The 23,941-nt window shown below is 44.7% G+C and overlaps 1 protein-coding gene and 1 long non-coding RNA gene across 2 annotated transcripts; one reads left to right on the forward strand and one right to left on the reverse strand.

The window, feature by feature from the left end:
* Positions 1-1,642: 1,642 nt before the first annotated feature.
* Positions 1,643-23,379, reverse strand: LOC121270267 (gastrula zinc finger protein XlCGF26.1-like). Its single transcript, XM_041175587.1, has 3 exons — positions 22,700-23,379; positions 22,521-22,615; positions 1,643-2,184 (listed from the first exon to the last, which is right to left on the reverse strand). The coding sequence occupies exons 1-3, from the start codon at positions 23,377-23,379 to the stop codon at positions 1,643-1,645; spliced, it is 1,317 nt and encodes a 438-aa protein (XP_041031521.1).
* On the forward strand, positions 6,826-7,664 carry LOC121270457. The gene is made up of 2 exons (XR_005941540.1): positions 6,826-6,885; positions 7,465-7,664. It is a non-coding gene; the product is annotated as an uncharacterized LOC121270457 (long non-coding RNA).
* Positions 23,380-23,941: the final 562 nt, after the last annotated feature.

Genomic DNA, 23,941 nt, shown 5'->3' on the forward strand with positions numbered 1-23,941 from the left:
GAAAAGGGTCAATTTTCACCCCACTTCTTGAATGCTCTATTCAAAAAATGCAAATGCACGCTCTCTCTCTTGCATATCAAAATGAGTACATATCAAAGCACCCAGACTAGCTGGTTTTAATACAACTAAGACACACCCACAGACTAAACTTCTATTTAAAAAAAAAAAATATTTTCCAAAATATTATTGACATTAATAGCTTCATGACATTGAGCAGTATCTCCCTGTCTTTTACACGACTGTCTTGGCTACATTCAAGTTACAGGGGGTTCTAGCTGTTGGGTCTATGTTGTGCATCAGGTAGGCTTTGCTTTTTACTTCAGTGACAGATGTCGTGTCTGCTGATTAGTTCTCAAACCCGCCTTTGTTGTGGGTTCCACCTTAACCAAATGTTGCTGCTGCTGTGTCAGAAATGATTGAACTCAGCAAATTCCAAGCTTCATCAGTATCAATGTTGATCAATGAAGCTTTTATTGATGTGCCTGTAAAATATTTTACTATTTTGATTCTTCTTTGATAGCTTAATTTTATAACAGAAGAATGTGGAAGTCAGTAAGAATTGTCAGCAGGGACTAATCAGCACTTTCTAATTGCAGATGTTAATCAGTGGAACCTTTCAGACACTGAATTGTAGATTTTGCACCAAAGTCCAATTTAGGATTGGAGTGAAAGTTCATTATTTTATTGTAATTGAGAGAGTTGAGAGAGGAAAGATCACAGATGGGGCTTTTAAAAGGGGACAGCCGCGAAAATCAGTGACATCTCCAGAATGTTAAACTCCAGCCAGTTATAGGGGTTATTAACCTAAGCAGGAACAAACCTGATACAGAAACATAGAAAATAGAAGCAGGAGTAGGTCACTCGGCACTCAAACCTGCTCTGCCATCCAATATGATCATGGCTGTTCCTCTATCTCAACACCATCCTCCCACTCTCTCGGCATTCCCCTTGATACCTTTAGAGTCTAGAAATCTATCTATTTCCTTCTTTAATATATTCTATGACTCGGCTTCCACAGTTTTCTGTGCCGGAGAATTCCACAGGCTCACCATGCACTGAGTGAAGAGGTTTCTCCTCATCTCAGTCCTAAATGTTCTACCCAGTATCCTGAGATGGATCCCTTGTTCTAGACATACCCCCACACCCCTTCCCATCCCCAGCCAGAGGAAACATCATCCCTGCATCCAGTCTGTCCAGCACTGTCAGAATTTTCTATGTTTCAAATAGATCCCCTCTCATTCTTTTAAGCTCCAGTGAATATAAGGCTAGTCAGCCCAATCTCTCCTCATATGACAATCCTGCAATCCTAGGAATCAGTATGGTGAACCTTCGCTGCACGCCCTCTATGGCAAGTATATTCTTTCTTAGGTAAGGAGACCAAAACTGCACACAATATTCCACAATACTATCAGTCCTGGATGTGATTAACAGCAGCAATAACAACAGAATCCAACCCCTGCAGTCACTGATGAACTTGCCGATATCTCAGCAAGCTGGAGGACCTTGTGAATGCTTTCCCACATGAGGAGCAGGTGAAAGGCTTCTTCCCAGTGTGAGGGCGTTGGTGAGTCAGAAGGTTGGATGACTGCCTGAAACTCTTTCCACAGGTAATGCAGCTGAACGGATTCTCCTCAGTGTGAATTCAGTGGTGTGACTGGAGGGTGAATAACTGAACAAATCCCTTCCCACACAGGGAGCAGGTGAATGGTCTCTCCCCAGTGTGAGTACGCTGGTGCGCAGTGAGGGTGGATGACTGCCCAAAAATCTTTCCGCAGTAAGTGCAGCTGAATGGCTTGTCCTCAGTGTGAACTCGCTGGTGTGTCCAAAGGCCGGAAGACCGAGTGAATCCCTCCCTACACACGGAGCAGATGAACGGCTTCTGCCCAGTGTGAATTCGCTGGTGTGTTGCAAGGGTGGATGAACAATTGAACCTCTTCCCACAATAAGTGCAGCTGAAGGGCCTCTCCTCAGTGTGAATTCTCTGGTGTAACATCAGGTAGGTTGTCTTGGTAAATCCCTTCCCACACACGGAACAGCTGAATGGCTTCTCCCCAGTATGAATGCGTCGATGGATTTTCAGTTGGGATGATGAATTGAATCTTTTCCCACAGTCCGCACATTTCCATGGTTTCTCCATGGTGTGGGTGTCCTTGTGTCTCTCCAGGTTGGACAATAAGTTGAAACCTCATCCATACATAGAACACGTATATGGTTTCTCCCCGCTGTGATATTTTTTCAGGCTGTGTAACTGGTTAAAGCTCTTTCCACAGTCAGTTCACTGGAATACTCTCACTCGGGTGTGTGTGTGTACTGGTGCTTTTCCAGTCACACTGATGTTTGAAATCTTTTCCACAGACAGAAGAGACAAACATTTCTCCTTCCACATTCAAAGGTTCTTGATATTCACATCCAGAATAATCAAGTGACTCAAACCAAGATGCTTGTTTAGATTTCTCCAACTACAAATCTTTCCCTTCTAATACTTTCAAAAAGAGTTTACAAAAGTAATTGTTATAAGTGTAAGCAGAGTGTAGAAATTCAGGGTAGACAATTCCAGTTTTTTAAAATATTCTTTCTCGGGATGTTGGCATCACTGGGAAGGCCAGCATTTGTTGCCCATCCCTGATTGCCCTTGAACTGAGTAGCTTGTGAGGCCATTCCAGATGGCCTTTCAGAGTCAATTACATGTAGATCAGACCAGGCAGATTTCCTAAAGGACATTACTGACCAAATGGGTTTTTACAACGCTCAATGACAGTTTCATGGTCATCATCACTGAGACGAGCTTATAATTCCAGATTTATTAATTGAATTTAAATTCCACCAGCTGACGTGAGGGGATTTGAACCTATGTCCCCAGAGCATTACCTTGGGCCTTTGGATTACTAGTCCAGTGACATTACCATGACACCATCACTTCCCCTTGATGGAATATATTTTCCTCTTGTTCCCCAAAACTGTAAATCCACGTCCCATACACAGTCCCACTTCCATGGATTAAAATCTGAACCCATCCAACATTTGTTTCCTCAACTCCCAGTTTTTTCCCTCCCTGCAATCTGGGTCGATTCAGTTCTCAAGCCACTCTGTGCAGGTAAATCAAATCTATAATTTTCTCTCCTGGTCACTGGGACCCTGAAGCCCCGCCCACTCGCTGTTGCTTCACCAAAATGGCCGCACATAAAGCATAAAGTCCCGGAACTACAAACACGGGACCTGCAGGTTCTTGTTAGGGGTTTGGGGCCTCCAGCGGGTGTTTCTGAATCCTCCCCGCCCACCTCCCAGGGTTTCCTTCCTTCCCACAGATCAGATTCCTCACTGATTTGAGCCCAAAGTGTAACCTCTTATTTATTGTCCCCCCTCCCCCATCCTCTGATGTGAACCATCCTCCACTCGCTGACCCAGGATGGCGGCCGTTAACCTGGGCCCGTTCCCGGGAGGGAGAAGCCCCGCAGCTGCAAACCAGGAGCTGACAATTATTCCTCAGGGTTTGCGGATCCACAAAGTGTTTCCAAACCCTCCCCGTCCAGCCGCCGGCTCCATCGCTCCCTCCCCCCGGGCCTGTCACCGCGGGGTAAACACAGGGCCTGGGGCCTACCCCAGAAGTTGATCCAGTTCCAAATCCAGCCGCGGTTTCCATTCCTACCCTGTGCTCACAATCTCCTCCCGCCTCCCGAACCGTCCGCTCCTCCTCACTCAGTCACCATGACTGACACTGAGCATGCTCAGAGCGCACACCCACACTGCACCTGCGCTCTGGACACCAATGGTCATTGATAGGGGACTTTCTGCAGCGCAGTGTGTTCTGGGTAAACAAGCCGCCATAGGGACGAGTCAGCGATTAGGAAGATATTTTCGCAGTAGGCAAAATTGAAGATCTACGGATGAGGAGGATATTGGATACGAAGCACAATGAGGAGTTATGACACTTTATTAAATACAGGTGCACATTACACTGATAGGATATCAGTTACACACGAGCAGCCGGTGGTGTGGAGCCTCCTGAGAGTCCACATCCTTTACAGCGAGTATTTACAGGCACTATGACATGCAAAACCACCTCTTCTAATCAGATATATTTATTTACTGCTTATTATTATGACTGGGGTCACACTTGAAGATCGTGCAGCCTGCAGCTCCCCAGTTTTATTAACCCACTCCCTCCAGCATTTTTTCACCCCCGAGAATCTTTTCATTGGCCTCAGTCTTTTTTCTGTATGCTCAGGTCACACTGCCCAAAACGTAGCCACTCCTGCACCGGGGCACAAGGAATAATCAGCCTCTCATGCATTGGAGCACTGCATTTCCCTTATATCCAAGCTACAACATAGAAAAATCCTGTCTGTGCTAGCTCTCTGCATGTGTTACTCACTTAGTCCCACTTCCCCATTCTTTGTCACATAGCCCTGCGTTACTTTTTCACTTTAGATAATTGTCAAATTCTCTTTGGATGACTTCCATTGAATCTGCCTCCAGCGCATTCTCAGGTAGTGCATTCCAGATCCCACTTGCAACATCCCACTTGAGTCTGCTCCGCCATTCAATAAGATCACAGCTGATCTGGTTGTGTCTCGATTCCACTTTGCTGTGTGCCATCTGTAACCCTTGAATCCCTTGTCTATCAAAAATATCCATAACTCTGCCTTGAATAAATTCAATGACCTACCCTACGCTGCTTTCTGGGGAAGAGAATTCCACATTCCAGCAACCCTTCAAGAGAAAACTTTTCTCCTCATCTCAGTCTCAAAAGGAAGCCTCTTATTCTTAAACTGTATCCCCTGGTTCTAGTCCCTCCCAAAAGTGGAAACACCGTCCCAGTATCTACCCTATCAAATTTGTGTCTTCCACATCTGGCTTCCTTCTGTCTACATTCTCCACCTCGGGGCTGAACTATATTCTTCATTTTGTCCCTTTGAAGATTATTTCTTTGATAGTGCAAACATTTCCATTTTGTTCTTTCTTTTTATAGCCTATCTAAGAATTATCTTCATCAAGCAGAACATCAGTATAAGGAGAATTAACGTATTATGTAGTGGCTGCAATTATCTAGGGATGTTGTCCTGTATTATACACTGTCTCTCACTGGGGCTGTTCACAAAGGTGGCAATAAAGCTCTCAATGTTTTTTTGTTGCTTCTCTGCCAGACGTTGCTCAATATTGATTTACAGTTCAGAGAAAGGGGTGGAATTGGACGGCCATAACTGCTTGCAGTCCCTGAAGGGTAAAATTCACTTGAATTTCTGGAACATTGTGGTTCTTATTCCCCGTGCTAATTAGATTGGTTGTTATGAGGCAAAATGTCCACCTGATCATACAGGAAGTGTCCCCATGTATGTCTCTCTCTGTGTGTGTGTGTGTGTGTGTGTATGCATGTCTGTGTATGTGAGTGCTGTTTAAACCTCACATTTACACACGCAGACCCCACTTCTCCTGGAACAACATTAAGAGTCTGCTGCTTTCTAGATCCTTCCAATCCCCTCACTATTATCCTCAGATAGTTCACAAATTCCTTGTGTACATCATCCAGCAACAGGTCTATGTTCTCCATTTTAAGTACTTCCATCGATCATACCAACAGAGAACAATGAGATTGCTGCTTTCACAGTAATCAGTTCTGAAATATTGTCAATCAGATTTTAAGGCTTCCTGGAGTACATATGAACATATGAATTAGGAGCAGAAGTAGGCCACTCGGTCCCTCGAGCCTGATCCGCCATTCAATAAGATCACGAAAAGACTGTAACCTCAAGTCCATATTCCTGCTTACTCCCAATAACCTTTCACCCCCTGTACATCAAGAATCTATCTAGCTCTGCCTTAAAAATATTCAAAGACTCTGCTTCCATCTCCTTTTGAGAAAGGGAGTTCCTCCGAGGGAAGAAAAAATTCTCCTCATCTCTGTCTTAAATGAGCGACCCCTTATTTTTAAACAGTGACACCTAGTTCTAGATTCTCCCACAAAAGGGAGTCCATTCATCCAAGTCATTTATATAACTCGTAAAAAGTTGAAGGTCCAGCACTGAACTTTGGCCCACAAATCGTCACATCCTGCCAACCAGAAAAATACCCATTTATGCCAAATCTCTGCTTCCTGTTAGCTAGCCAATCTTCTATCCTTGCCAATATGTTACCCCTGCACCATGAGCTTTTATTTTCTGCAATAACCTTTGATGTTGCACTTCATCATTGATTAAAATCTGCCCACCTAATGACCATCTATGTTCCAGATTTTAATATAATTGTTCAACGTACCTCATTTAACTGCTTTATACCTGATTCAGCACACCCGTCCACATATACTACAAGAGATTGTCTTTGAGATCAGTTTTTTTCCTTTTTTTTAGTCTGTGTTTGTCTGAATGATAACAGTTTTAACCTTCTCCCAATCCTGTCCTAACCCTTCTGTCGGTTCATTTATTGAAACCAGGGACTCGCCTGGCTGCCCAGTGATACCTTGAAGTCAGCCCTTGAATTATTTGTACATTGTTTCATCATGTTGCCACATTTCACTTAAATATGTTGAAGTATTTGCTCCACATCCATAGAATTACATCTGTTTAAAGCCACAAACAGAAAATAACAGTTTTTTTCCAGGAGTTTCAGACAAATCAGCTTTCAATATGATGCAGAGTTTCAGCCATTGAGGGAGATCCAGGCTCAGCCCCGCCACTCATTCATTCCGATTGGTTGGGGGAGCAGCTGCTCCTCTTCTTATTGGTCCGGAGCTGCCGTCAATCAGCCGGACATTAAGAGCTGGAGCATGCGCGCTGCGGCTGACGGAGCTGGTCAACAGTACGCAAGAGTCTGGAGCATGCGCAATGCGATCGATGGCTTTGCGGAAAGAGGCGCCTGTTTGTCCCGGAGAAGCGGAGTCAGAGCGAGGCGGTGGGTGGGAGGATTTGGAAACACTTTGTGGATCCGCAACCCCTGAGGAAAAATTGTCAGCTCCTGGTTTGCAGCTGCGGGGCTTCTCCCTCCCAGGAACAGGCCCAGGTTAACGGCCGCCATCCTGGGTCAGCGAGTGGAGGATGGTTCACATCAGAGGATGGGGGAGGGGGGACAGTAAATAAGAGGTTACACTTTGGGCTCAGATCAATGAGGAATCTGATCTGTGGGAAGGAAGGAAACCCTGGGAGGTGGGCGGGGAGGATTCAGAAACACCCGCTGGAGGCCCCAAACCCCCAATAAGACTCATTGATGTTATTGTCAGTCTGCAGACAGGAGCTGGAGAACTGAACCCAGGCAGAGGAGAGGGAGGGAGACAGAAAACCAGGAGTGGGGGAAAGAAATGGTGCAGATGATGAGATGGGTTTGGATTTCAGCCCAGGGAGGAGGGAGAGTGTGTGGGATGGGGATTTACAGCTTTGGGTGAACCAGAGGGGAAAAATGTTCTATATAAACTAAAATTGTTTTGAATTTCTATCCTGGACTTACAATTAAGAATTTTCAAAATTCCATTTACAGAATATTGGAAGGGGAGGATTTATAGATGGGAAACTCAAAACTTCACATCAAGATTTAACTGAGTCTTTCCATTCATCAGGACCTGAAAATCATCAGCCTTTGAATGTGGAAGGAGAAATGTTTCTCTGCTCTGTCTGTGGGAGAATATTTCAGCTGGAGTGAAAGTGTTCCAGTGCACTGACTGTGGAAAGAGCTTTAACCAGTTAACGAAAAACATCACACCATTCACAGTGGGGAGAAACCATACATGTATTTTCTGTGTGGATGAGGCTTCAATTGATCGTCCAATTTGGGGAGACACAAAGGCCAGGCACCACACCACGGAGAAACCTTGGAAATGTGGGGACTGTGGGAAGGGGTTTTATTATCCTTCCCGGCTGGAAGCTCATAGACGCATTCACACCGGGGAGAGGCCGTTCACCTGCTCTATGTGTGGGAAGAGATTTACTAAGTCAACCTGCCTCATGGCACACCAGCAAATTCACACAGGGGAGAGCCCCTTCAGCTGCTCCATGTGTGGGAAGGGATTCACACGGTCATTCAGCCTGCAGTTACACCAGCGAATTCACACTGAGGAGAGGCCGTTCAGCTGCTCTCACTGTGGAAGGAGATTCAGGTGTTCATCCGACCTCAATGCACACAAGCGAGTTCACACTGGGGAGAGGCCGTTCACCTATTCTGTGTGTGGAAAGGGATTTGCTCAGTCATCCAGCCTTCTGACACACCAGCGAATTCACACTGAGGAGAAACCATTCAGCTGCACCGAATGTAGAAAGAGATTCAGACAGTCATCCAGCCTCACTGCACACTAATGCACTCACACTGGGGAGAGGCCATTCACCTGCACCTCGTGTGGGAAGGGATTCATTCAGTCCTTTAGCCTGCTGTTACATGAATGTACTCATACTGGGGAGAGGCCATTCACGTGCTCCGTGGGAAGGGATACACTCGGTCATCCCACCTGCTGACACATCAGCAAATTCATAAGTGATTACAGGGGTTGGATTTTGCTGCTATTGTTGCTGCTAATCTCATCCAGGATTTGGTTTGTTTCTGCTGATGTTTACAACCCCTATAAGTGATTGAAGTTTAATATTCTGCAGATGTTGCTGATTTTCAGGGCTGCAGTATCCCTTTTTAAATATACAACCTGTGATCTTTCCCCTTAATTCTCAAGATCTCTCAACACAAACTCATTTGTAATAAAATTATGAACTTTTACTTCAATCCTAAATCGATCTTTGGTGTAAAATCTACAATTCAGTGTCTGAAAGGTTCCACTGATTAACATCTCTAATTAGAAAGTGCTGATTAATCTTTGCTGACAATTGTTACTGACTTACACATTCTTCTTCAGTTACACCTTTATGAAATTAAATTAATAAGGAACATTAAACACAACAGTAAAATATTTTACAGGGTCATCAATAAAAGCATCATCAATCAACAATGATATTGATTAAACACAAGGAGAAAATGCTTGAAAAACACAGCAGGTCTGGTAACATCCATGGAGAGGGAAACAGAGTTAACGCTTTGAGTTGAATATGGCTGTTGAACTCAAAACATTAATTGTGTTTTTGCCTCCACAGATGCTGCCAGACCTGCTGAGTTTTTCAAGCACTTTCTGTTTTTGTTTCGGATCTCCAGTATCCGCAGTATTTTGCTTTCATTGATATTGATGAAGTTTGGAAGTCGCTGAGTTCAATCATTTCTGACACAGCAGCAGCAACATTTGGTAAAGGTGGAATCCACAACAGAGACTGGTTTGAAACCCAACAGCAAGAGCACTGCATAACTTGAAAGTAGCCACGACAGTTGTGCAAAAGACACGGAGATCCTGTGTAAATAAACACTGGATCAGCCTATGTCAAGAAATCCAAACTGCCTGTGCCAATAGAAACCTCCATGCTTTGGATGATGGGGTCAAAGGCGCATGGTCTGACCATCACCAAAATTAAACCCCTGAAATCAGCATATGGTGAAGTACTCACCGATAGAAGTAAACAAATGTCTCGCTGGGTTGAACATTACTGTGAGCTGTATTCCTGTGAGACAGACATCTCCCACTCTCCAGAAGAACAGAAACTGTGCTGTGCTTCCGGATGTACTTGGTCTGCAAGTAGATGAAGTCTTTAAGCATAGGTCTTCCCAGTGACGTGAAGGAGTGAGATGTCCCTGTAGGTGCTGCAATCTCCTCTGTCATTTTTGTTCTTGTTTATTGTGATGATCCTTGCATTACACGTGTCCTGTGGAATGGATCCTACATTCCAACCGAGAAGATGGAGATCATGAAGGTGAGGCAGTAGATGGGACTTTCCATGCTTGAGCAGTTCAGGTGGAATTTCTTCCTTGCTGGGTGCCTTTCTGCTTGCTAAGCAATCAATCCTTCCTATAATTTGGTGCCCAGAACTGTACACAGTATTCCAGCTGAGGTCTAACGGATGTCTTATATAAATTCAGCATAACCTCCCTGCTCTTGTGTTCTATACCCTTGTTAATAAAGCCCAGGGTGCTATATGCTTGATTAACTGCTCTCTCCACCTGCCCTGCTTCCTTCAATGATCTATGCATATATACACTCAAGTCTTTGTGCTTGGGTTTGGAGCAGGAATAGGCCACTCGGCCCTTCGAGTCTGCTCCACCAATCAATGACTCATGGCTGCTCTGACTGTAACCTCTCGCCTACGCCAGATATCCTTTCAACCCCTTATTTATAATGAATATATCTACCTCCCCTTGAAAACATTCAAAGACTCTGCTTCCACTGCCTTTTGAGGAAGGGAGTCCCAAAGACTCTCAACCCTCTGAGAGAAAAAAATTCTTCTCATTTTTGTCTTAAATGGGTGGCCCCTTATTTTTAAACAGTGACCCCGAGTTCTTGACAAGAGGAATCATCCTCTCCACAGCCACCCTGTCAAGACCCCTCAACATCTTATATGCTTCAATCAAATCGCCTCTTAGTCTACTAAACTCTAGCAGATACAAGCCTAGCCTGTCCAGTCTTTCCTCAAAATACAACTCGCCTTTTTCTGGTATTACCTTTGTAAATCTTCCCTGAACTGCTTATAAAGCATTTAGATTCTACCTTAAATAAAGAGATCAATACTATACACAGTACTCCAGATATGATCTCACCAGTGTCCTGAACAATGAAGTATAACCTTCCTACTTTTGTATTCAATTCCCCTCACAGTAAATGATAACATTCTATTAGCTTCCCCAATTACTTGCTGTACCTGCATACTAGCCTTTTGTGATTCCTGCGCTAGGACACCCAGATCCCTCTGAATCTCAGAGCTCTGCAATCTCTCACCATTTATGTAATATGCTTCTCTTTTATTCTTCCTGCCAAAATGGTCAATTCCACATTTGCCCACATTATACTCCATTTGCCAGTTCTTTGCCCACTCACTTAACCTATCCGTGTCTCTTTGTAGCCTCCTTATGTCCTCTTCACAACTTACTCTCCAACCTACCTTTCTATCATAATTGAAGCAATAGGCAGCTGATTATTAATGCAGTAGGAACCATGTAATTAATGTAATTAGATTCTGATTATTAATATAATAGAATCCTGATTATTAGTATTTATATAATTTATATAATAAGATCCTGATTGTTGATACAATAGGCACCAGCCTATCAATGTAATAATATCCTGATTATTAATGTGTTGGGATCCTGAATCTTAAAGTAATTGGACTCTGATCATTAATATAATAGGAACCCAAGCATTGAGGATCCTCATTATTGATGCAATAGGATTCTGATTATTAATGTAACAGTGTCCTGATTATTGATACATTTTTTTATTCATTCATGTGATGTGTGTGGGATTTATTGCTCATCCCTCATTGCCCTTGAGAAGGTGATGGTGAGCTGTCTTCTTGAACTACTGCAATCCATGTGGTATAGGTACACCAACAGTGCTGACTTGTTTTTAGTGGTTTTGATACAACTGAGTTGCTTTTTAGGCCATTTCGGAGGGCATTTAAGAGTCAACCACCTTGCTGTGGGTCTGGAGTCACATGTAGCCCAGACCAGTAAGGACGGCAGATTTCTTTCCATGAAGGGCATCAATGAACCAGATGGGATTTTACGACAATCAACAATGGTTTCATGGTTGTCATTGGACTTTTAATTCCAGATTTTAATTGAATTCAAATTCCACCATCTACTTTGGTGGGATTTGAACGCAGGTTCCCAGAGCATTACCCTAGGTCTCTGGATTACTAGTCCCGTCACAATGCAACTGCCTCCCCAATCCCCCACTGTTCTGAGGGTGTGAAAGGTTCTAAATGAACACAAGAGTTTTCAGCTCCACATACTGTCCACATGCGAGTTCTCCTGGTGCAGTGGGACCACCATTCATGTTTTAACTAACACACCAAAAATACATGATTACTTGGTCACTCGTCTGATTGCTGCTTATGAATATGCTCAAGGCAGAGATCAATTCATTTTAATCTGGAAAATGCACAATGAAGTTGCACATTAATTGCAAGTTCCTCCTATCACTGTTCAGCAATCATTAACTGAACTTAACTTGACCTACTGTCACCATGCTCAAATCTTGTCATTCTCAGACACGCTATTCTACATGTCATAATTGAAGAATTAAGAGTGAAATGGCCAACTGCTTCACTGTAAGGAGTAGAGACTCCATAGTGTTACAGACTGGCTCGCTGGATCTGCTCACCCCATCCAATCTTTTATTCAGCTAATGGGAAAATGACTAAAATGCTGCAACATACAGGCATTTGGGGACAATGGTGAGTTTTCTGCTCAGATTAGCCCAGGTCTCCATATTATAAGGACTGGAGAAGATGCAAGAATAATTTACTGGAGTGTTGCTGTAACTGAAAGATTATACCTACCAAGAAAGATTGAACAAGGTGGAAATGTTTTCTCCGGAAAAGTGAGTGAGGGGTGACCTGATCAAGGAATTTAAGATAACAAAAGTGTTTTTACAGGGTTGATAAGTGGAAGAATTTCCATTTGCCAAGGTCGAAAATAAATATAACTTAGTCAGTAATAAATTTAATGTGCAGTTTAGCAGCAATTTCTTTAACTGGAGATAAAACAGAATGGAAGTACTCAGCATATCTGGCAGCATCTGGAGATTGATAAACAGAGTTAACGTTTCAGGTCTATGAACTGATGTGGTGCAGTCAGGATGAAAGGTTATAGACCTGAAATGTAAACTATGCCTCCCTCTCCAAAAATGTTACCAGATGTGTTAACTATTTTTTGTTGTTGCTAATCCAGATTTCCAGCATCTGCAGTATTTTGCTTTTCTTTAACTGGATAGTGTTAAGAGTGTGGGTCTCATTACCAGAAGAGTTTTGGATCCTCGTCTGAGCTGGAAACTCATGAGTAAAATCTCACCACAAAATATCATTCACAAGCTGAATGTAGAAATGGATTCTCTCAGTTATCCCAATTATTGACACAACAGCTCAGTCACACAGTTCTGGGCAGCTTTTCTTTGTCCACCTTATCTAAACTTGTCATAATCTTGTACACCTCTACCAATCTCCCCTCAACCTCCTTCGCAGGAACCATTCTGGTAAATCTCCTCTGCACTTTTCTCAATGACCTTCACACCCTTCCTAAAGTGAGGTGACCAGAACTGAATGCAATTCTAGAATTCTGGCCTAACCAAAGCTTTATAAAGATTCAGCATAACTTCCCTGTTTTTGTTCTCACTACCACTATTTATGTAGCTCAAGATCCAATCTACTGTGCTAACAACTCTCTTAATACATGCTGTCACCTTAAGAGATCAAAGCACATGCAGCCCCAGGTCCCTCTGTCCATTCGCATTCTTTAGATCTGTGCCATGAATTATATCTTCCCCTCCCTATTCCTCCTGCTAAAATACATCACCTCACTGTGAGGGTTGTAATCCCTGGAATTTCAAAGATTAAGAGGTGATTTGATCAAAGTTTTTGGGATATTAATTGGAATTGAGAGGGTCGATAGAGAGGAACAATTTCCACTGGTTGGGGAATCTAGGACGAGCAGCTGGAGTCTAAACATAGAATCAGGTTCCAGCACCTTATCAGGGAGAGATCTCCAGATCAGAACAACTCTCTGTTGGTGCACTTCCCTGTTTTTGTACTCAGTAGCTCTATTTATGAAGCCCAAGATCCCAGATGTTTCCCTAACTACCCCTTAATCTGTTCTGCCATAGGAAATTGGTCCCACAAATGGTTTAATCATCACCCGTACTCACAAAGCTTAAATAATGATACAAGATTTAAAATAGTTCCTGTAATACATGCCCTGAATACCACATACCCATCCCCAAGGTTATGTCATCCCATCTACAAGGACCTTGATTTTCGGATGATAAGGGAATTATCCAAGATTTTCATAAGTCAGAATGCAGGGAGAGAGATAGGTGGACTATGACCCCGATGTTAAGGCAGTTTTGGGAAAACACTGAAATCATCCCTGTGACAGTGACACCAGTAAAAAGGGTGGAGGGAAGAGAGGGATCAGTGACTGGACTGGAATAGGGGCATGGCTGCTGGGAAGCACTTAGACATGGAGAATATGTGAGAACAGGACGAGGCTGTGAGGCAGCAATGGACAGGAATCTTCAGTAAAAGAAATAAAAGGCAGAGAGATGAAATCCTGGAACAAGAAGAAGGAGTGAAATCTAGAAAACAGATGGTGGATGGACTGATCGAGAGAAAGGGAATGGTCAGTGAGATCATTCAGCAGAATAAGATTGAGGTGAAAAGTCAGAACATGTCTAAACCTGTTCTCTGTGTGATGTAAGAAGTGTTTTTATTGTATCAGGTACAAGGCCAGGAGGACATTGAGAAACAATACAGAGTCCAACAATAGAGAGCCCAAAGGGTATGGAGGGGGAGGATTAATAATCCCAGGGAGTCACAGGCTGCACAAACTTCGAGTGTGAGCCCAGACCCATTTTAAAACAGTGAACAAATAAATCCTAGATTTTACTGAGACTCTTTTCCATGTCCCAGCTCCTGTAAATACTGACTGGAAAGGGAGAGGAATCTCAAGATGCTCCACTCCGCTGGCTGCTCGTGTTGAAGTGATCTCCGATCAGATTAATGTGCTTCTGCTGTGAGTATTCAATAAAGTGTCTGAACCTTTCATTGTGCTTCCCATCCAATATCCCCCTTGTCCATGGAACTTCCGTTTTACCAACTGGAAAAAAAAATTGCCCGTTCACGGATTGGTCTTGATGGCGGTAAGATTACCCAGAATGCCTCATGGGTCAGAAATTCCCCTATCAATGAGAACAGGAACCCTGATCGCCGGCGTGGGGGCCAGGCTGTGCTCAGAGCATGTACAGTGCAGCTGGTGGAAAGGGACTGAGGTGGAACAGGCAGCTTAGGAGGCCGGAGGAGATTGTGGATGCACAGGAGGAATTGGAGCCATGGGGTGGGCCAGAATTTGATGATCTCAGATAATCCTGGAGGGCTGTAAGACTGGAAACTATCACCACCTAGAACAGAGAGCACAGGGATAATGGTGAACAAGATTTGGTGTGAGTAAGGACAAGCAGACGTTTTGAATGAACTCCAGTTTTCATGGAGTTGAATCTGGGAGGTCGACAAGACGCACAGTCGAATCATCCAGTTTAGAGGGAACAAAGGAATGGATGAGTTTCACAGCAGATTAACTGAGGCAGGGACACAGCTGGGTGATGTTACTGAGGTGGAAATGGGCAGTCTTAGTGGTATATAGTCAGAAATTCAGCTTGGCCTGAAATATGACAACAAGATTGTGAACAGTCTGGTTCAGGCCCAGAGACCTGCAAGAGAGAGGGAAGGAGTCAGTGGTTAGGGGGTGGAGTTTGTTGTGGGGACTGAAGACAATGGCTTCCCTCTTCCCAATATTTAAATGGAGGAAAGTTCTGCTCATCCTGCACTGGATGTCAGACTGGATAGTGTGTGAGTTGGAGGTGATGCTGTTCACTGACACCTGTTACCCTGGTCCTTCTAGGCGGTGGTGGTTGAGGCTCTGGGGATTCTGTGAAATTCCTGGATGAGTTGTAGATGTATAAAACATTTCTTCACCCCCTGCATCTTCCACCTCTCTCTCTCCTCCCATGGAGACCAGAGTCTTGTGTAGACCCAGTCTGGGTTTCTGGTTCCCTTCCCTGAAGGACATTAGTGAACCAGTTGGGTTTTTATGACAATCCAGCAGTTTTCATGGTCACTTTTTCCTCGTGTCAATTCCACAAATAACCAGATTCATTCAGCTCAGTTTCACAACCTCCCTTTATGTTTTTGTGGGTTCTCTCTCACTCCTTTTTCTGTTTTAAATCAATTTCACAGGGTATGAGAAGAGGAGGATTTACAGTCAGGAAACTCAAACCAAACATCACATCGAAATCTGACACAGAGTCATCCAGTTGATCGGAACTTGAGTATCAAGGGATTTTGAACATGGAAGAAAAAAGCTCCGTTCACAGTGGGGAGAAACAGTACACGTGTTCTGTGTGTGGACGAGGTTTCAGGCAATCGTCTGGCCTGTGGAAACACAAGTGCAGTAACACTGGGGAGAAACTGTGGAAATTTGGGGACTGTGGGATGGGATTCAAATCCCCAGCTGAGCTGGAAAAGCATCAGTGCAGTCACACTGTGGAGAGGCCGTTCACCTGCTCCATGTGTGGGAAGGGATTTACTCTTTCATCCAACCTGATGAGACACCAGTGAGTTCACAGTGAAGAGAGACCCTTTAAATGCTTGGACTGCGGGAAATGCTGTAAAAGATCCTGGGAACTGATGAAGCATCAACACGTTCACACTGACGAGAGACCATTTACCTGCTCTGAGTGCGGGAAGGGATTCACTACCTCATCCACCCTGCTGACACACCAGCGAGTTCACACTGATAAGATACTTTTCAAATGCTTGGACTGTGGAAAGTGCTTTAAAAGTTCCTGGGAACTGATGTACCATCAACGTGTTCACACTGATGAAAGACCATTTAAGTGCTCGCAATGTGGAACTGGGTTCAGACAATTATCTCAACCCGCTGACCACCAGCGAATTCACACAAGGGAGAGACCATTCACCTGCTCTCAGTGTGGGAAGGGATTCACTCAATCATCCAGCCTGCTGACACACCAGCGGGTTCACACAGGGGAGAGGCCATTCACCTGCTCACAGTGTGGGATGGGATTCACTACCTCATCCCACCGGCTGAGACACCAGTGAATTCATAAGTAACTACAGTGATTTGATTTTGCTGTTAATCATATCCAGGACTGAACCATGTTCATTGGAGTCTATTTCTGCTGATTTTACTAATCTGCAGACCACTTACAGGGGCTAATATTTTTGATAAAAATCAAATAAGCAGCTTTGTGTTAAACGCAAATCCATCAAGTTTCTTTGAATATCTCTAACTCAGGTTAGTTCTTTTTGAAGGGCTCTCCCTCTCCCCATCTCCTCCATCCTCACCTTCAACAACAAGTGTGAGGAGCTCATGGAGCTTCTTTGTCACTAAGATTAAGACAATCTGATCAGCTGCCTCTGCTGCTTCCCTTCCACTAGCCCACGGGGCTGAACTGCCTCTAAAGATCCCTGTTGCCCTAGCCCTGAAATCACATCTTTCTGTTGTTTCCCTCCCATCTCCCCTCATGGCCTCTCAGAGCTCATCTTGTCCATGAAACTCACCTCCTGCTCCATCGACCCTACACTCACTGAACTGCTGATTACTCAATTTCCCCATGTTCACTGACTATGATAATAGTTTTCTCTCTCAGGTACTGTCCCTCTCGCCTTCAAATCTGCCATCATTATACCCTTCTCAAAAAACAAATCCTTGACCCCACTGTCCTTCCAAACTGCTGCCCCATCTCTAGCCTCCCTTTCTTCTCCAAAGTCCTTGAACATGTTGTCACCTCCCAAATCCCTGCCCTTCTTTCCCAGAACTCCATGTTTGAATCCCTCCGATCATGTTTCTGCCCCTGCCACAGTACTGAAACAGCTCTTATCAAAGAGACAAATGACATCCTATGTGACTGTGACAAAGATAAACTCTCCCTTCTCGTCCTCGACCTGTCTGCAGCCTTTGACAATGTTGACCACATCATTCTGCACCTTCACCTCTCCCCTGTCATCCAGCTGAGTGGGGCTTCTCTCTCCTGGTTCTATTCTTCTCCATTGAATCATAGTCAGAGAATCACTTGTAATGTCTTCCCTTCCCACTCCCACAGTACCGCTGGTATCCCCAAGGATACACTCTGGTCTCCTCTTATTTCTCATTAATCAGCTCCAAACAATGACATAATCTGAAAACACTGTCAGTTATCACATTTACACTGACAGCTCCCAGTTCTGCCTCATCACCACCTCTCTCAACTTCTCCACTCTTGGTCAATTATCAGACTGTTTGTCTGACATCCAGTGGTGGGTGTCCAGAAATTTCCTCCAATTAAATATTGGGAAGACTGAAGTCATTGTTTTCATTGTCTGAATGACTGGTAGAAGCAGATTCAATAGTAACTTTCAAAAGTGATTTGGACTTTAATTAGGAAAGATTTGGAGGGCGATCGGAAAAGAGCAGGAGAATGGGACAGATTGGTAACATTTTCAGGCACAGTACAGGGACAACGGGCTGAATGGTCACCATCCATGCTCTATGATTCTATCATATGTTTATTATGAATCATTGTATTATAAATCATAGAATCTCTTAATAGTACACCAGAGAAGGAGGCCAAGTGCTGGTAACTTTCGATGAGCTATCCAGTTAGTCCCACTCCCCCATTCTTTATCCCATCCCTGCATCATTTCTCCTTAAAATATTTATCCAATTGCCCTTTGAAGATCACTCTTGAACCGGGTATCCATCGCCCTATCAGACAGCGCATTCCAAATCCTAACCACTTGTTACTGAAAAGATTTCCTCCTGATGCCTCTGGTTCTCTCGCCTTGAATCAGTGTCCTCTGGTTATCAAACCCATTGGTCATTGGAAATATTTTCTCCTTATTCACTCTATCTAAAGCTTCATGATTTTAAACAGGTCTATCAAATCTCCTCTTTGCTTTCTCTGTTCCAAGGAGAACAGCCCCAGATTCTCTCATTGATCTGTGGTCCTGTGATCCACCAACGCTGGAATCATTGGAGTCAATCTCCTCTGTGCCCTCTCCAAAGCCTTCATGTCCTCCCTAAAATGTGATGCTCAGAATTGGACACAATCCTCCAGCCAGGGCAGAACTAATGTTTTTTATAGTGAGACTTCCTGACCTTTGTACTCTCTCGCTCTACTTATAAAGCCCAGCATCCCGTCTGCTTCATTGACTGTTTGTTAATCTGTCCTCACACCTTCAGAGATTTGTGCACAAACAAACCCAAGTCTGTCCTTTTCTGCATCCTCTTCAAAATTGTACCATTTGGTCTGCATTGTTTCTCCTCAGAATGTTGGGATTGGATGAAGTCAGTTGTACTAGGCTTCTGTACCCAGCCAATTGGGTTGGAGCATCGTCGTCACCAGAACTGGTTCAATGAAAATGATGCTCAAAACTTGACCTCCTGCAATAAAAATGAACAACCTTCATTGCCCTGCAGAACAACCCGAGGTCACAAGAAGGCAGAGTTCCAACAGCTCAAAGCTGACGGCCAAAGACAATAAAGTACAAATGGTGGGAGGAGCAAGCCCGAGATACCCAACGATACGCTGACCATCGTGACAAGCAAAGCTTTCTGAAGCCACCAGGGCCATGAATAGACTAAGACAAATGGACAAAATCCCCATCACTCGCAGGATGGTGTTTCTCTGCTCGAGGATGACAATGTCATCCATCAACACAGGAAAGAGCATTTTCAACAAATCCTCAACTGTGAATCCACAATGGCAGCTGATACTGTCCAGGTGATTTTGGACAAGGTGGATGGTCAGCAGCTTATTGGGAATAGGGTCGAGGGACTAGGAGGTGAATAAGATGAGCTCTGACAGGGCTTAATGGGAGATAGGAGAGAAGCTGGAGAAAGATGCGAGTTCAGGGCTCGGACAAGGGGGATCTTCAGAGACAGTTTGACCTGGTGGGCTACTGGAAGGGAGGGAAGCAGCTGATCAAATTGTCTCAATCTTAGTGACAAAGAAGCTCCATGAGTTCTTCGCACTTGTCGGAGGTGAGGATGGAGACGGGAGATGGAGAGCACTTTTTTTATTCGTTCACAGGATGCGGGCGTCGCTGGCTAGGCCAGCATCTATTGTCCATCCCTAACTGCCTTTGAGAAGGTGGTGGTGAGCCGTCCTCTTGAACCACTGCAGTCCATGTGATGTAGGTACACCCACAGTGCTGTTAGGGAGGGAGTTCCAGGATTTTGACCCAGTGACCGTGAAGGAACAGGATATATTTCCAACTCATGTTGGTGACTGGATTGGAGGGGAACTTGCTGGTGGTGGTTCTCCTATCTATCTGCTCCCTTGTCTTTCGGTAGAGGTTGCTGGAAGGAGCTGTTGAAGAAGCCTTGGTGAGTTGTTGCAGTGCATCTTGTAGATCGTGCACATTGCTGCCACTGTGGGTCGGTGATGGAAGGAGTGAATGTTTACAGTGGTGGATTGGGTGCCAGTCAAGGAATTAACATGTGTTAGAAATATTAAAATGACTCATCACCCAATGTGTTTATAAAGCTGATTTATTTGACTTTTATCCAGCTATTAACATTTATAACTCAGCTGGAACTTAATAACATCAACAGAAAAAGACCCCAATGAACATGGCTCCGTCCTGATGAACAGCAAAATCCAACTCCTGCAGCCACCTGTGAACTCACTGGTTTCTCCGCAGGTGGGATTTAGACTCTCAGACTCACAGACATTTACAGCACAGAAGGAGGCCATTCGGCCCATCATGCCTGCACCAATCAACAAAGATCTGACAACACTAATCCCACTTTCCAGCACTTGGCCCATAGCCCTGGAGGCTATGGCAATGCAAGTGAATATCGAAATAATTCTTTAATGTTACAAGAGTTTCTGACTCAACCACATTTTCAGGCAATGAGTTCCAGATTCCCACCACTCTGGGTGAAAAAATTTCACCTCAACTCCCCTCGTAGCCTTCTATCTCTTACCTTAAATCTCTGCCCCCTGGTTATTGACCCCTCTACTAATGGAAAAAAGTGCCTTCCTATCCACCCTATCTCTGCCCCACATAATCTTATACACCTCTTTCAGTTCCCCTCTCAACGTTCAATGCCCCAAGGAAAACAACACCTAACCAATCTTTCCTCATAGCTCAGACTCTCCAGCTCAGGCAGCATCCTGGTAAATCTCTTCTGCACCCTCTCCAGTGCAATCACATCCTTCCTGTAATGAGGTGACCAGAACTGCACGCAGCACTCCAGCTGTGGCCTAACCAGCGTTTTATACAGTACCAGCATAATCTCCCTGATCTTGTATTCTACGCCTTGGCTAATAAAGGCAAGTATCCCATACGCCTTCTTAACCACCTTGTCTACCTGCCCTACTACCTTCAGGGATCTGTGGATATGCACACCAAGGTCCCTCTGATCTTCAGGACTTTCCATGGTCCTGCCATTCATAGTGTAATCCCTTGCCTTGTTAGCCCTTCCCAAGTGCATTACCTCACACTTTTCTCGGTTGAATTCCATTTGCCCTGCTCTGCCCACCTGACCAGTCCATTGATACCCTCCTGCAGTTACGGCAATCCTCCTCACTATTTATCAACCTGCCACTTTTCGTGTCATCCATGAACTTCTTGATCATACTCCCTACATTTAAGTCCAAATCAATTATGTACACCACAAACAGCAAGGGCCCCAGCATCGAGCTCTGCCAAGCCCACTGGAAATAGACTTCCAGTCATAGAAACATCCCACTACCATCACCCTCTGCTTCCTGCCTCTCAACCAGTTTTGGATCCAACGTGCCACTTTGCCTTCGATCCCATGGGCTCTTACTTTCTTGACCAGTCTGCCATGAGGGACCTTATCAAAAGCCTTGCTAAAGTCCATGTTGACCACGTCAAAGGCATTACCCTCATCAACATTCCTGGTTATCTCCTCAAAAAAATCAATCAAAATTGTCAAACATGACCTTCCCAAAACAAACTTTAATAAATCGGTATTCCTGCACAGGATAGAGCTCTATGAGATTAGCTCAACAGTATTGATTTTCTCCCTCTGGAAAGGCAACTTCTGGAAAGGCAATTTCAAAATAGGCAACAACACGAAACATTCCCAGGAAACGGCAAGGTCACTTGTTTCAGGCTGACATGTGAACACGCCTAAGTTGGTAGGATGGCGTCTTGTGTACCCCCTTTTCCATACAAGTGTTTAGAAAAGGCCAGGAAATGACGCTCAGCATGTCGGAAACTAAAAAACTGACCTGGAGCATGGCGACCAACAGGGGAGGAGGTAACCACCCTGACATTTTGGGTACCTGTCCTGTTTTCATTGGACAGAGGGGTCTGAATAGATGATTGACACTGCGTAAGCCAGCAGGAAAAGGGTATATCAACAAGTGCTCAGGGACAGGAGGCAGGGCTGGTGAGGTGGCAGTGCTCATCTTCTCCAAATGGAAGAGGAGGAGGAGGAAGACGAAAGGAAGAGTTCCTGAACACTTCGGTTAGAGAGCAGAATGCTGTTATCACAAACTACTGAGATCAATGCACTCTGTGCCAACTGTCCATTTGTCCTCTGGGATCAGAAAACTGCTCTCAGCTGTCACAGGTCATATACCTTTTCTGTCTAATTAGCTCGTGCATCGTGTCTAAACTGTTTTTTATTAATAAGCTATCTTAAAATTACTTACAAATAGTCGGCTCCCTTTCTAAGGTATCTGTGGCTCCCAAATCAAAACTCTTACACTTTCCTAGATCCCAAGGCTAGGACAGACACTCTGAAAGGTACGAGGAGCAGGGACTTGTCCATGACAGTAACTGAGGGTATGAGAACTGAAATAATCTAGAGTTAGAAAGGAGAAAAGGTTCAGTCCTGGACGTGATTCTCAGCAGCAAAAACAAGAAAATCCAACGTAGCTGGTGACCTGTGAACTCACTGGTGTCTCAGCAGGTGGTGTGAACAAGTAAATCCCTTCCCACACTCAGAGCAGGTGTATGGCCTCTCCCCAGTGTGAATTCGCTGGTGTAAAGTGAGTTGAGATGATTTCCTGAACCCAGTCCTGCAGTGAGAGCACCTGAATGGTCTCTTCTCAGTGTGAACATGATGATGGTACATCAGTTCTCCGGAAGTTTTATAGCATTTCCCGCAGTCAGAGCATTTAAAAGGTCTCTCCTCAGTGTGAACTCGCTGGTGTCTCAACAGGTTGGCTAACCGGCTGAATACCTTCCCACACTCAGAGCAGAGAAACGGTCTCTCCCTAGTGTGAACTCGTTGGTGCATCCACAGGTTGGCTGACTGAGTGAATCCTTTCCCATACTCGGAGCAGGTGAGTGGTCTCTCCCCTGTATGAACCCGCTGATGTGTCGGCAGGTGGGATGAGCGAGTAAATGTCTTCCCACACTCAAAGCAGGTGAACGGTTTCTCCCCAGTGTGAATTCTCTGGTGTTTCACCAGATCAGATGAATGAGCAAATCTCTTCCCACAGTCGGAGCAGAGGAACAGCCTCTCACCAGTGTGAGTGCGCTGGTGCTCCACCAGATTAGATGACCGAGTGAATCTCTTCGCACACTCAGTGCAGAAGAACGGCCTCTCCCCAGTGTGAATGCGCTGGTGTATCAGCAGGTCATTGCTTCTTTTAAAGGTCTTCTCATGTTCAGAACATTTAAAAGTTCTCTTCTCAGAGCGAACGTGTTTGTGTTTAGTGTATTGGGAGGATTCAGAAACTCTCTTGTCACACACGGAATAGGTGAATGGCCTCTCCCCAGTGTGAACACCCTCGTGCTTCAGAGGTTGAACTTCCCACACACAGAGCAAGCGCATGGCCTCTCACTGGTGTGAGTGCACTGGTGTCTCAGCAGTTCCCTGCATTTTTTAAAGGTCTTTTCACATTCTGAGTATTTAAAAGGTCTCTTATCGGAGTGAACCAATTGGCCAATTGGTGCTCAGTGTAATGGGAGGACTGAGTGAATATCTTCCCACACTGGGGGCAGCTGAATGGCCTGCCCTTGGTGTGAACTCGCTGGTGCTCAGTGAGATGTACTGACTCGCTAAACGACTCCCCACAGTGGGAGCAGCTGAACAGTCTCTCGTGTGTGTGAAGGAGCTGGTGCTCCGCAAGGCGGGAGGACAGCCTGAACCTCTTCCTGCAGTGGGAACAACTGAATGGTCTCTCATCAGTGTGAACTCGCTGGTGTTGGACCCGTTCCTCAGAGGTTTCAAAGCTTTCCCCAGTGTTAGGACACTGAAGAGGTTTCTCATCAAAGTGATCGAGCTGATGTGCCAGCAGGTTGGATGAACACATGAATTTCTTCCCACACATGGAGCAGGTGAACGGACTCTCATTATTGCGAGCTTGCCAACGTGTCAGCATGTTTACCAGCTT

This window comes from Carcharodon carcharias, chromosome 27 (genome assembly GCF_017639515.1).
Source record: "Carcharodon carcharias isolate sCarCar2 chromosome 27, sCarCar2.pri, whole genome shotgun sequence".
NCBI classification, from domain to species: domain Eukaryota; kingdom Metazoa; phylum Chordata; class Chondrichthyes; order Lamniformes; family Lamnidae; genus Carcharodon; species Carcharodon carcharias.